The sequence below is a fragment of the Panthera uncia genome (assembly GCF_023721935.1).
Source record: "Panthera uncia isolate 11264 chromosome A1 unlocalized genomic scaffold, Puncia_PCG_1.0 HiC_scaffold_17, whole genome shotgun sequence".
NCBI classification, from domain to species: domain Eukaryota; kingdom Metazoa; phylum Chordata; class Mammalia; order Carnivora; family Felidae; genus Panthera; species Panthera uncia.
This window is the reverse complement of record NW_026057577.1, coordinates 104,328,008-104,341,176: the sequence shown is the minus strand read 5'-3', so window position 1 is coordinate 104,341,176 and position 13,169 is coordinate 104,328,008. Positions and strand designations below refer to the sequence as shown.

The window sequence follows — 13,169 nt, the reverse complement described above, 5'->3', positions numbered from 1 at the left end:
CAGGCTCCACTGCAGATGAGGAAGGCTCAAAATATATACGCAGAAGTTGTGCAGCTTTAGTAAAAACCTGATAAAGAGACGTGATTTGGTTTGGAGGTATGAGCTTTGCTATCTTCCCGTTTGTCCTTCTTCCTTCCTGGAACATAGATATAATGGCTGGAGCTCCAGCTATCAAGGGTAGAAGCCACACACCAACGCTGGAAAACCCACCCTCAATGAACAACTGTGCAGAATAAATCAGATAGCCAAAGCAATGTGACTAATATATGACCATAGGACCTGGCACAGAGTAGATATTTAATGAATGGTCCCTGGTGTTAACTGATAAACCTGGGGGAGACCTCAGGAGAGTTGTTATGGCTTTTGACCTGTCCCTTCTTCTCCAGGTTTTTATCAGTCATTGGAAGGGAAAGGGAACTCTGAATCAAATCAAGTTTTGCAACTAGCTTCGTGAATGACTTTGAGAATGTCTGGCAATGTTCAGTGCTTCCTTTTCGTTGTTGGCAAAATGAAAAAGAAAACAAAAAATCCTACCACAAAGCATGAGCATTATCCTGGAATTGCATTTATCTTAATATATTGTCACCCTCTATTGTTGACATGTGATGCTAATTTTCCATTTATGGTAATGACAGAATTTCTCTTTCAGATAATTTCTCTTTCAAATAATTTCTCTTTCAAATACTTAATTGAAGTATTAAATAGTGAGTGAAAAACTGTGCAAAAGACTTGAACACATACTTTACAATAAAGGATATCCAGGTGGCCAATAAGTGTAAGAAAAAATGTTAAACATTGTTAATCATCATGGAAATATACTCCTTGAAACATCTACTACATATAAGTTAGAATGATGCAGCATAATCTTTTTGAAAACTAACAATATCAAGTGTTGGTGAGGATATGGAGCAAGTCACATACTATTTGGAGAAATGGAAATTGGTAAAAACACTTTGGAAAAAGTATGACATTATTGACCAAAAGTGAACAGATGCATTCTCCATGACACAGAAATTCTAGTCTTAGGTATATACCCAATTCAGGCATGTGTACACAAAAAGACATGTACAAGAATGTTCAGAGTAGTGTTTTTCATAATCACTCCCAAAATGGAAGCAATATAAATATCTATTCAATAATACCGTGGGTAAACTGGTATAGTTATACAATCGGATACTATGGAAGAATGAAGATAAATGAACTACAGTTACACTCTGCAACTTGGTTGAATCTTCCAAACATAATGTTGATCCAAAGAGACCAGATGCCAAAGAATATGTACTGCAAGATTTCATTTATGTAATGTCCAAAAACAAACATAACTGTGGTGCCTGGCTGCCTGTCAGTAGAACATGCAACTCTTCATCTTGGGATTGTGAATTTGAGCCCCATGTTGGGCAGAGAGATAACTTTAAAAAATGAACATAAAAAAGTTATAGATGTTAAGAAGGCCATTAGCTCTGGAAAGGAGAGGTAATAATAATTGATATGGATTCCTGGCAACTGACAATGTTCTCTTTCTTGACTGAGTACTGGTTACATCATGTTTTGTGTACTTTTGCACGTGTATGTTCATTTCCAATAAAAAGATTTAAAATGAAGAGAATTGGCATAAAGAAAAATATTTCTAACTAAGGTAGTATATGGGAATGACAAAATTCACAAAGGCTGTATATGAATAAATTATGTTTGAGAATTAAGGGATTGGATGTTCATGTACCTTTTGATTTGAAGACTCAGTGAAGTACTGAATTGGTTGATTTCTGCTGGGTTGACACAGGCAGAAACTATTGTAAAGCTGGTGAATGAAGACAGAGAGAGAGAGAAGGGGAGATAATACTGAGGAGTAGCTAAAAACATGGGCTTTGTAGTTAAAATGCTTGGTTCGAATTCTTTGTGTGTGTGTGTGTGTGTGTGTGTGTGTGCGCACTTTTTGCCGAATGTGGGATTTGAACTCATAACCTCATGATCAAGAGTTGCATGCCCTCCAACTGAGTCAGTCAGGCACCCCTAGTTTGGAATTCTTGCATCACCACCTGTTGGATCTGTGACCTTAGGCAAATTACTGGACCTCTCTCTACTCAATTTCCACATCTTTAAAATGGGAATAATGATGGCACCCATTTCCACACCTCTCTCCTAGCTTCTGATGATGGCTGGCAATCCTTTGCCTTCCTTGGCTTATAGATGCATCACTCAAATCTCTGGCTTCTTCTCTACTTGGTGGTCTTCCTCTGTGTGCCTCTGTTTTCTCTTTTCATATGGGCACTAGTCATATTGGATTAAGGCCCCACCCTAGTGACCTCATCCTAATTGATTATATCTGCAAAGACCCTATTTCCAAATAAAGTTACATCACTGTATCTTGGGTTAGTACTTCAACATATCTTTTTGGGTGACACAACACATAACATGTAGAAAAATAGAAAAAATAATATAATAAATACCCATATGGCTACACCTAGATTCAGTAAATGTTAATATTTTGCCACTTTTTCTTCAGATATCCTCTAAGATTAAAGTTATTCTCCTGCTGGTTCCTCAAAAAATTAAAAATAGAACTACCCTACAACCCAGCAACTGCACTACTAGGTATTTATCCAAGGGATACAGGTATGCTGTTTCAAAGGGACACATGCACCCCAATGTTCATAACACTGCTATCAACAATAGTCAACGTATGGAAAGAGCCCAAATGTCCATCGATGGATGAATGGATAAAGAAGATGTGGTGTGTATATATATACATATATATATATACATATATATATGTATACACACACACACACACACACACACACACATATATATATATACATACGTACATATACAATGGAGTATTACTCAGCCATCAAAAAGAATGAAATCTTGCCATTTGCAACTATGTGGATAGAACTAGAGGGTATTATGTTAAGTGAAATTCATCTGTCAGAGAAAGACAAATACCACATGAGTTTACTCATATGAGGACTTTAAGATACAAAACAGATGAACATAAGGGAAAGGAAGCATAAATAATATAAAAACAGGGAGAGGGACAAAACAGAAGAGACTCATAAATATGGAGAACAAACTGAGGGTTGCTGGAGGGGTTGTGGGAGGGGGGATGGGCTAAATGGGTAAGGGGCATTAAGGAAAATACTCCTGAAATCATTGTTGCACTATATGCTAATTAACTTGGATGTAAATTTTAAAAATAAATTTAAAAACTAAAAATAAAGTTATTCTCCTGCCTAAGCACACTACCATTATTGTGCCACTAAAATTAACAATAATTCCCTAACATCAACTAATGAACAGTTCCAGTAGATTGCATTATTGTTCAAAATTATTCACTTTTCTGTTCCCTGTGGGAAGATAATACATCCCTGCCCTGCAATCTTTGCACTTGACTCCGTTGTTATGCTGCTTTAGCAAACATAATGTGAGCAGCAAGATGTTCCTCTATGGTGCAAAAGCCTTTTGAATCATTGACTGAGTTTTGGAATAAGAAGACACGTAAATCAGAACATCTGCCTGGAGCACAGCAGTAGCCAAGCCAGAAACCTATGAGTGACTTGAGCAAGAAATAAATGTTTGTTTGTAAACCACTGAAATCTAGAGCTGTTTTTAACTGCATGTTTTCCCAGTGGATTTAGAACTACCTTTAATATTTTTGGGGCCAGTATACATTCCAGATTTTCACATTGTATTTTGTTTTTATGTTTCTTAAATCTGTTTCATTCTGAAACAGTGTCCTACCTTTTCCCATCCTTCCTTCCTTTCATTTTTTCTTTTTTTATTCTTCATGAAACTTATATTTTTAAGAAGTCAGGTCAGTAATCTTATATAAGATTCTACATTGTGAGTTTGTCTATTTCCTCCTGGTGTGTTTTAACCTGTTCCTCTAAGTGCTTCCTGATCTTGGTTGCAAATTAACATCACCTTGGAATATTATTATACCAGTGTGTCTGTACATCCATACCACAAATGCTAGCCATCATGTTCTCTAATGCTCACACAATAACTTTAGAGGGTAGCAAGGGAAGAATTGGTGTCTTCTCTTAACAAAGGGGAAATCTGAGAAAAAAAGTAACTTATGTTAGGTCACATAGTCCATCTGTGGCAGAGCCAGGGCATAAATTCATGACATTCACATCCTTCCTTTCTTCATGTTGCCTTCAAACAGTTTGAGAGATTTAGATACAGATGTAGATATATGTTTCTATCTACTCCTGGATGGATATACAAGTAACTAGCAACAGCCATTGTCTGAAGTATAGAGTTAGGAGTCAGTGAGAGACTTCATCATATATTCTTTTATATTACTTGAAAATTTTTCTTGAGGATAAAAAAATAAGTACTGAATTCAAAAGAGCTTTATAAATCATAAAGCATCATAAAAAAATATTAGGGTTTAATGTTACTATTATCTACCAGCAAAAAGAAATTAAAGGTTGGGTCTTCGTGCAAAAGTTGAGTAAATTAATTTAGTAGGCCCATGTGTCAGAATAAAAGCCTATTTTTCTTTTTAAAATCACCCTTTGGAATATTTGATGACATTGGAAAATGCTCAAGGTTTAAGTGGAAAATACAAAAATGGCATAGGTGTATGATTACAATTTTGTGTGTTCCCTGTGTACAAATACAAATACAAAGAAAAGTGACTGGAAGAAACCATTCACAATGCTTTGAAGGGAGAGGGGAAATAGGAAGTATTTTCTTATATTTTCCGGTATATCCCACATTTTCTGCAAGTTAATAAATGCTATTTAGAAAGAAAAAAAATCACAACTAAACCTTCAAACTTGGTCAGAAAGAAAATTTTTACAAAATCTCACTTCGTGAGAGTGACTTGCTGCATGACAGAGGAGAAAAATCTGACAACCGTGTGCAGTACGAAAGGTACAACGGAACGCTTCTTACACGCCCGGAAGTGGATTAAGAACTACAAGGAGAGGCGAGAGAGATGAGGTCCTCCACTACAGCTAGAGCGGCCACTAAGAGACACAGGAACTTCCGGGGCGAGGCTTTCTTGGTCCTTCACCTTCCGCGGGGCGAATGTGGTCCGCATGCAATGTGAAAGTTCGCGACTGCTGGGCCGTCACTTCCGTTACTCTGAGACGGTGCTTGAAATTGGGGGCGGCCATGGCAAAGAGCAAGTTCGAGTACGTGCGGAACTTCGAGGCTGACGACACCTGCCTGGCCCACTGTTGGGTGGTGGTGCGGCTGGACGGCAGGAATTTCCATCGGTGAGCGAGTTTGGTTTGAGGCAGCAAGGTGCCCCAGGGCTTCCGGGGAATGGAACGCCAATTGTGGCGGCAGCTCTTGGTTACCGGGTAACGTGACAGCCAATGAGCGCGCGGCATTGAGCCTCGCCGTACGCGCTAGCTACCAGGTGCTTGAAGGCGTGGTCTGAGTAGTTAAACTGAGGCCGAGTGCTTTTGTGAGGAGCAGCTGGCCTGCGGCGCCCTCGAGCTGAGACCTGTTAGCAAGTCCCTGGTGGAAAAAGTCAGTCCCCGGTGCAGCATTTCAGCTCTTCAGCCAGTTGCCCGGCTATTTAGTTAGTTATATTTGAAGGCAGACTGTTTAGAGACCTTTTTAGGTCTTGCTGTGGGCAATACTTTATATGTTCTTTGATTATCAGTAACTAGCCATACGCGGGAGGAAAAATAAAAAAGAAATGTAACAGAAAGATGGGAATGTAATTCTTAAAAGTATTATTTTAATAATGGTTCTTATCACTTGTTGAGCATTTCCAAGGAGCCAGGCATAGTATATTTTTTACCTCCCTCTAATCTTCACAACAGTCCTGTGAAGTAAGTATACTTTATCTCCGTTTCGCAGAACAGGGAATGGAGACTTAGCAATTATGCCCCTTTTTCTCGGTCAGGGCGAGAACAAAGTAGACTTCTTAAATAAGTCAGGTTGTAAGCTCTCTTCCATTCATGCCCTTTTCCCTCTATAAAGGTTTGCTGAGAAGCACAACTTTGCAAAACCTAATGACAGCCGTGCTCTCCACCTGATGACCAAATGTGCCCAGACTGTAATGACAGAACTGGAGGATATTGTGATTGCATATGGACAGAGTGATGAGTACAGCTTTGTGTTCAAGCGGAAAAGCAATTGGTTTAAAAGAAGAGCCAGGTAATTCCATGTCCTAGCTCCTTGAGAATACTTCCTGTCAGCATTTGGTTTTTGCTTTTTTTAATTGGTGCCTTACAGACTGCAGATGGAATATTCCAACTGCAGAATGTATATTTCCTGTTTAGACTGTTGTACTTTTATCTTTTTTTTTTAATTTTTATTTTTTTAACGTTTATTTATTTTTGAGACAGAGAGAGACAGAGCATGAACGGGGGAGGGTCAGAGAGAGAGGGAGACACAGAATCAGAAGCAGGCTCCAGGCTCTGAGCCATCAGCCCAGAGCCCGACGCAGGGCTCGAACTCACGGACGGTGAGATCATGACCTGAGCTGAAGTCGGCCGCTTAACCGACTGAGCCACCCAGGCGCCCCTGTACTTTTATCTTTTATGTGAGCATTACATAAGCCTCTTTATCTGATTCTTTCTGCTTCATTCCTCATCACCTTAGCTTCTACATAGATCTGGCACTGAACATTAAGACTAGAAACAGACACCGTTAGAATATAATAATATTAATAATTCCTAGGTTGGCTTTAGCCAAGAACAGCCTATATGTGCTTTACAATATTGCTTAAATTTTTAATTAAGAAGGATCTCAAAATAGACAAATTTGATATTTCATTTGGCAATATATCGAAACTCTCACAGAAAACAAAGCATATATGAATTGCCTTTTTAAAAACAATGGTTCTCTTCCTTCCAAGGCTAAAAAAAAAAACACACACACAAAAACCCTCTTGAACCATAAATTCACATAACATCCTACATACAAAAATTCAGTATTAGTAAGTTACTTATTGGACTGGAAAGAGAGGCGGGCTGCTTAGTTTTTCTTGGCCCAGCACATTTTATCTCTTGGCTTGCTGGACACTTTGTATAATCACTCTGTTGCACACACAGGCTCTATCATGGTTTTGAATTAATATCATGTATTTTCTTTTTTCTTGCTCCACCCAACGTGCCTTACTTCTGCAAGTAAGTTCATGACCCATGTGGCTTCCCAGTTTGCCTCCAGCTATGTGTTTTATTGGCGAGATTACTTTGAGGACCAGCCCCTTCTGTATCCCCCAGGCTTTGATGGAAGAGTCATAGTGTATCCTAACAACCAGACCTTAAAGGACTACCTCAGTTGGCGGCAAGCAGATTGTAAGTGAAACCAAATAAACAGATGTAGTTAAACCACCAGTTCCATATATTAGAGGTGGTGATTTGATACAGGTTTGGCACATGTGTATTTTGTTTAGAATGCAGTATTTTGTATTTTTTTAATTAGTTGAAAACAATTGAAAAATTGGGAGATTCATGTAAATGTTCCCGATTTCCAGTTTTTTTGGGAAAAATTAGGAGACCTGGTAATACTAGGTCTACATTCCCACTTAGTATTAGATATTACCTATGTAGTGACTGCTGCCTTTATATATATATACACACACACACACACAGAAGCCAATGTGCCATAAACTGTACCATTCTCTCTTGTTCCCCATGGGTCACCTACTCTGCTTTATGCATTTATGTTCATGGTGGCCTCAGTGGGTGTTTGAATTGTGACTCCTGCCTTACACAACTATGATGACATGTTTGTGAGACTTACTTATTTGGTGTATCTTGATTTTCCCAGAAAAACTGGAAAAGAGCTAGGATTAATCTAAAATAACTTTGAAAGTATTCCTAAGTTTAATGTGTAAGTTAACCAGTTTATACACAGCATAAGTGAAATGAGAGAATAAAACTTTTAGGTAATAAGTTTGTTTATACTTGACCACTTCCCCCCCATCTTCCCAGTGTATGGTTCTGGGTAAATCACTAAATGTCTCCGAGATCTCTCTCCTTTCGAGGAGAGAGGTGGAGTTCTTTTTTTTTTTTTTTTTTTAATTTTTTTTTTTAATGTTTATTTTTTGAGACAGAGAGAGAGAGTTGGGGAGGGGCAGAGAGAGAAAGGGGGACACAGAATCTGAAGCAGGCTCCAGTCTCCGAGCTGTCAGCACAGAGCCCAATGTGGGGCTCGAACTCACAAGCTGTGAGACCTGAGCCGAAGTCAGATGCTTAACTGAGTGAATCACGCAGGTGCCCCAGAGAGGTGGAGTTTTACTGTTCTTTGAAACACGAGTGTTGCATAAAGATCATATCTGTATAAACAGTGCTACTCTTTTCTCCTCACAGGTCACGTCAATAATCTTTATAATACAGTTTTCTGGGCACTTGTACAACAGTCTGGACTAACACCAGTACAAGCCCAAGAGAGATTACAGGTATAAGGTCTTAACTGCATTAATACTCACCTGGGGTTGGTTTTCTGTACACTCTCCCATGCCATTTTGTATTCTTTTAAAGCTCTCTACTGTTTTGGTTTGAAAGGATATAAAGATCTTACTAGTAGCAGCTCTGCTACCTGCTTATTCTGTGACCCCAGATGAGTTACTGCTTCTCCCTGAGTCTTAGTGTCCTCAGCTAGAAAGTGGAATTGGCGACACTGGCTCTACATTCCCACGTGGTAGTGCGTGGCTGGCGCTGCATATTGGTCGCCTTCTTTAGACAGGGCACATGCTCTTTTTCATCAGTCCCACTTGGCATCTTTATCATTGTCATTCCCTGCTGGGTGCGTGTATTGTTAAGAGTATAGGCTTTGGAAGTCAAATAATTGTACTCGGGGACTTCAATTTAATTTTATCCTCTCTGCCTTAGTTCTTTATAGGTAAGATGTAAGAAGTAACAGTTCCCACTGCATAGGTTTATTGTGAGAATTAAATGGCATGAAGCACAGAAACCATAATAAACACTGGCGTTCATCATTAGATGACCAGTGCTACTTGTGGGATGACTAACTGAAATGAGGTGATGTGTTGTTATGGCTCTTAATATAATGCCTGGCACATTATAATTACACAATACATGTTTGTCATTAACAGTAATGGTGAAGATTTAGAGATAGCAGTAATAATTGGCATATTGGTAGATCTATCCCGAGTTTGGAAGAGCTTAGATTTTGATTCTTATAAGAATAAAAGCAGCTTTTGGCCTTAGGCAATTTATATAATCTTTCTAAGCTTCAGAGTTCTCTCTAAAATGGAGATGGTAATGAGGGTCAAATAAGATAACATACACTACGTAGTACAGAATAGTACTCTTTCCTGTCACCCCATCCCAGTTATGACTTTTGAAGCCAATTGTTTGCTATAGAAGACAGTTTTATGAATTTAGACATCTAAATAAGATTTAAACTGCTCTTACAGTTGAAATTCATTAGTATCTATAAGATATTTGGTAAAACCCTTCCACTTTTTTGTTTGTGGAAATTTAGATAGAGGGTGGAATGGATAGGTAGGGTGAGGGCAGAGAGCAGACATAAAAATCTTTTTATATCTTTTTTATTTTCTCAGGGAACTCTTGCAGCAGACAAGAATGAGATTTTGTTTTCTGAATTCAACATCAACTACAATAATGAGCCACTGATGTATAGGAAAGGGACTGTGTTGATATGGCAGAAGGTAATGCTGTTGTGTCCAAATTAAAATGGAGGTCAGAAAGAAGAGAGCCTGTGCCCATCCCAAACTTTGTGTCCCCTACCACATGTATAAGGATGTGACTCCATTGATTAACATGAATTAGCTCTTTTTTAAATGAGATACTATATATTATTTTGGATGCTTTTTTTGTCAGTCAGTGCTACTAATTTTGTCAGTTTGTTAGTGATCTTTGTTGTCTGGAATTTCTCTTTATAAGCAGAATCACAGATTTTAGAATTACTTCATTTATTTTCCTGTGTCATAAGCTCTCCAAATCAAATAAAACCCCATAACAGAGTACACTGCAGACAGAAGGATTTTTGCATTCATATAACATTTAAAAAATACTTTCTTCCACACTGGATAATATCATTAAGTGGTCCACCCGTCCCATGACAACTATAATATGAGGCATAGGGAAACATTGTATATGAGCGTTCTACCACTTGGAGAATGTTCTTGAGATTCCCTAGATATTCATACTTTAATATTCTGTACCTTTACCTAAATTCTTAATTTTACCAATATTTTCTCTCTGTGCCAGCTTCTGAGCATAATGACTTCTCTAAATTTATTTCCTTACATTTAGTTGTTTTTTTTTTAATGAATGTTTTCGGGTGTTAAGGGGTACCTTAAGAATTAGTCCTCCCCACTGGCAGCTTCAGCTTATTAGTATTTTAAAACCACATTTGCTCTTTAGCACAGACTTGGATACTTCTTCATGCAGATGAGAGAAGCAAAATAACAAAAACAAAAACAAAAAACCTTTAATTCTATATTTATTGTTAATAAGGAACATGGAATTACTCCTTTGTTCCTAAGACCTCCTTTCAGAATGTAGCAACTTTTTAAAAGTTTTTAAACAAATTCATGTATGTTGAGATATGTATTTGTGTATCTACCTGACAAATATTTGTTGGAAGTATATAAGTCAACTTCCTGCATATCCCCCTCTACTCTCCCAAACTCAATTAACAGTGTTAATATTTTAACTTTTATCTGTAGGTGGGTGAAGTCACAACAAAAGAAGTCAAGCTGCCAGCAGAAATAGAAGGAAAAAAGATGGCGGTGACTCGGACCAGGATTAAGCCAGTGCCTTTATATTGCGATATTATTGGGGATGCTTTCTGGAAGGAACATCCAGAGATCCTAGATGAAGACAGCTGATCCTTTGCTTTTCAGTCCTGGCATGCTTAACCATGCAAGACCCCTAAGTTTCCTGGCAGCAGGTGGCCCTAGGATCCTTACTACCAAGAACAGTGTGCCAGGAATAACATGACTGATTGGAAAGGGACCAGGAAAAGAAGGGATGTATGGGGGTGGTTATCTTGTTCTGCTTTAAGTAGAACATTTTTTTTGCAGTATTGGAACATGGTTCCTTCTGTAGAAGTGCATTTAAAAAAAAAAAAAATTGTGGTCCTATTTTTATAAAGCAAGAACTACTTTATGCTTTGCAGAATGAATCATTTTTACATTGTGGCATAAATCTTAAAAAAAGTGTCCAGCTCTTTCCACCTATGGTAGATGATGAACCTAAACTTTACTCTCAGCCACCTGTTAACTACAGAATCCACTGACCTTTAAAGCCACCTTTCTTACCCGTGTACTTTGACCTGGAGATAAGTAATGGGTTGATGGTTGCAGATGCCTCTGAATTCAGGAATTCCAGGGAGAATGAGCGCTTTGTGCCAGTTACCAAGTTGGCACCTTTGGCTGAACAAATGAGTAGTAGTTTGGATGTCTTTATATGAATATTCCATAGATTGATTTTGTGGAGTTGTCAGCATGATCGTCATCTTGCCAGGGGTATTTCCAAGGCCACTTTTACCTCTTTCTAAAAAGAAAAGGAATTATGTGTATACATGAAAGAAATAAAATGTGTGAGAATGAATGAACAAGAAGGGAGAAGCATTTACTCCATTTTTTCTAGATACTTCAGTTTTAAAAGTCCCCTTCCTATTGGATTCCTGAAAAGGATTCTCAGGTAGCCTCTATGTAATCAGAACACTGGCATTTGAATTAGCACTTCCCTTGGGGTCACAAGTGGCAGGTGTCAGAGGACACCTAATAGTTCCAGCTGCAGATGGGTTAGTTCCAGCTGCAGACGGGGGAGGAAAAGCGGAGGACAGCAGCAGTAATTTCGAGAACCACCACTAGCGAGGGGTCCCCCTCAAGTGGGGGTAGGTGGTGAGAGAACTCCCATTGCCTGCTGTCCTGGTTTCATATTTCAGAGGAAAATTGTTTGGCTCTAGTAGGAATTAAGAGGCAGTCTACATTTTAGTGCCTGGTCTTGCATTGCAGACTTCACAGCCACGAAGAAAATGTATTTTTGAAGGCAACGGCTGGTCTCATCCTCCGCTAATTGATACTCCATCTGTTGGAATCATTTTTTTCCCTTCATGTACTCACTGCACAGGAAGAAATATGGTGCATGTTTGGTAATTGATAAAAATCTCTGAGAAAATAAAGGTTTCAACTCCCTTGGCCTACGTTTCCACTTATTTTTCTCATACAAATACAGTGTGTGAATTCAACTTTTGTATATATGTCTTTACATAAGCCAGGATAAACATACCTTCATCACCGTGGTGGTTCACAGACTTCTACATACAAAAATTTACTTGGAATGCTTGTTTTACATTCTTCTTCCAGCACGCCTCGATGAAGATTTGAGGTTTGCTCATCTGATTTTTAACCCCAAAGGCCTCTGATGCCTATGGTGGGTGATCTGTGGCACTTTGGGCTGTAAGGCCGTCGGTATCCTGTGATAGGTCAAGTCAGGCAATAAGGTAATGTAGCTCTGGACTGGCGAATGTAACAATGGTACATGATAAGTGGACATTAAAGTACAAACTTTCAGGACAAAACCACCCAAAGAAATGTGGTTTCTGTGGGTGTTATGTGATACAAAGGCTCAATTTTGTCATAAGACAGAGGGACAAGCATTTGTTGAATTAGCAGCAGTTTACAGCTTTGTTTTTTGTTCTCAGAAGTTTTGAGCAAAGGTATGTATGTTTCATACTCTTGCCATAACTTAACCTGTAGCGATGGTGTTTCTTTGTTGCCACACGTATTTGTTCCAGCATATATTTCACAGTTGTATGTTAATTTTCATTGTGTTCTCTAAGGTAAAGAATGCATTCTCTTGGGCTTTGCATAGCTTAAAGAAACGTTAAGACATACGCAAAAAGAACTAGTATAGAATTAACACTAGTTGATAGTTTGGTAGGGAAGTGGCAATTAGGAAAGTGATTTGTGTGGCTTGTAGGTAACTGGAAACACCTTGGCTGTGCTGGATGAGAGGGTAATACCTGGCCTTCTGTGTAGACTATCACTTTATTTTATTTTTTAAATATTTTGAAAGAACAAGCATGAGTGGGGGAGGTGTAGAGAGAAAATCCCAAGCAGGCTCTGTGCTAACAGCAGCACTTGGTCTCACTGTGAGATCATGACCTGAGTGGAAATCAAGATTTGACACTTAACCCACTGAGCCACCCAGGCACCCCTAGACTATCATTTAATAGCAAAAAGCAAAAAT

General features: G+C 38.6%; 1 protein-coding gene across 8 annotated transcripts in view; it reads left to right on the top strand.

Annotated features, from left to right (window-relative positions):
* THG1L (tRNA-histidine guanylyltransferase 1 like) overlaps window positions 1–12,116 on the top strand; it is a 32,266-nt gene extending 20,150 nt beyond the window's left edge. For 3 of the 8 annotated variants that reach the window (XM_049647889.1, XM_049647886.1, XM_049647888.1), the window contains 5 exons: window positions 5,950–6,126; window positions 7,102–7,271; window positions 8,289–8,377; window positions 9,506–9,613; window positions 10,637–12,116. In XM_049647889.1, the coding sequence (XP_049503846.1) occupies window positions 5,950–6,126; window positions 7,102–7,271; window positions 8,289–8,377; window positions 9,506–9,613; window positions 10,637–10,798 (706 nt within the window). In that variant the 3' untranslated portion in view covers window positions 10,799–12,116. Of the gene's footprint in view, window positions 1–5,013; window positions 5,232–5,276; window positions 5,684–5,949; window positions 6,127–7,101; window positions 7,272–8,288; window positions 8,378–9,505; window positions 9,614–10,636 lie in introns of those variants that run through there. The other 5 variants (XM_049647884.1, XM_049647887.1, XM_049647890.1 and 2 more) reach the window with 5 other exon arrangements.
* The last annotated feature ends 1,053 nt before the right edge of the window (window positions 12,117–13,169 follow it).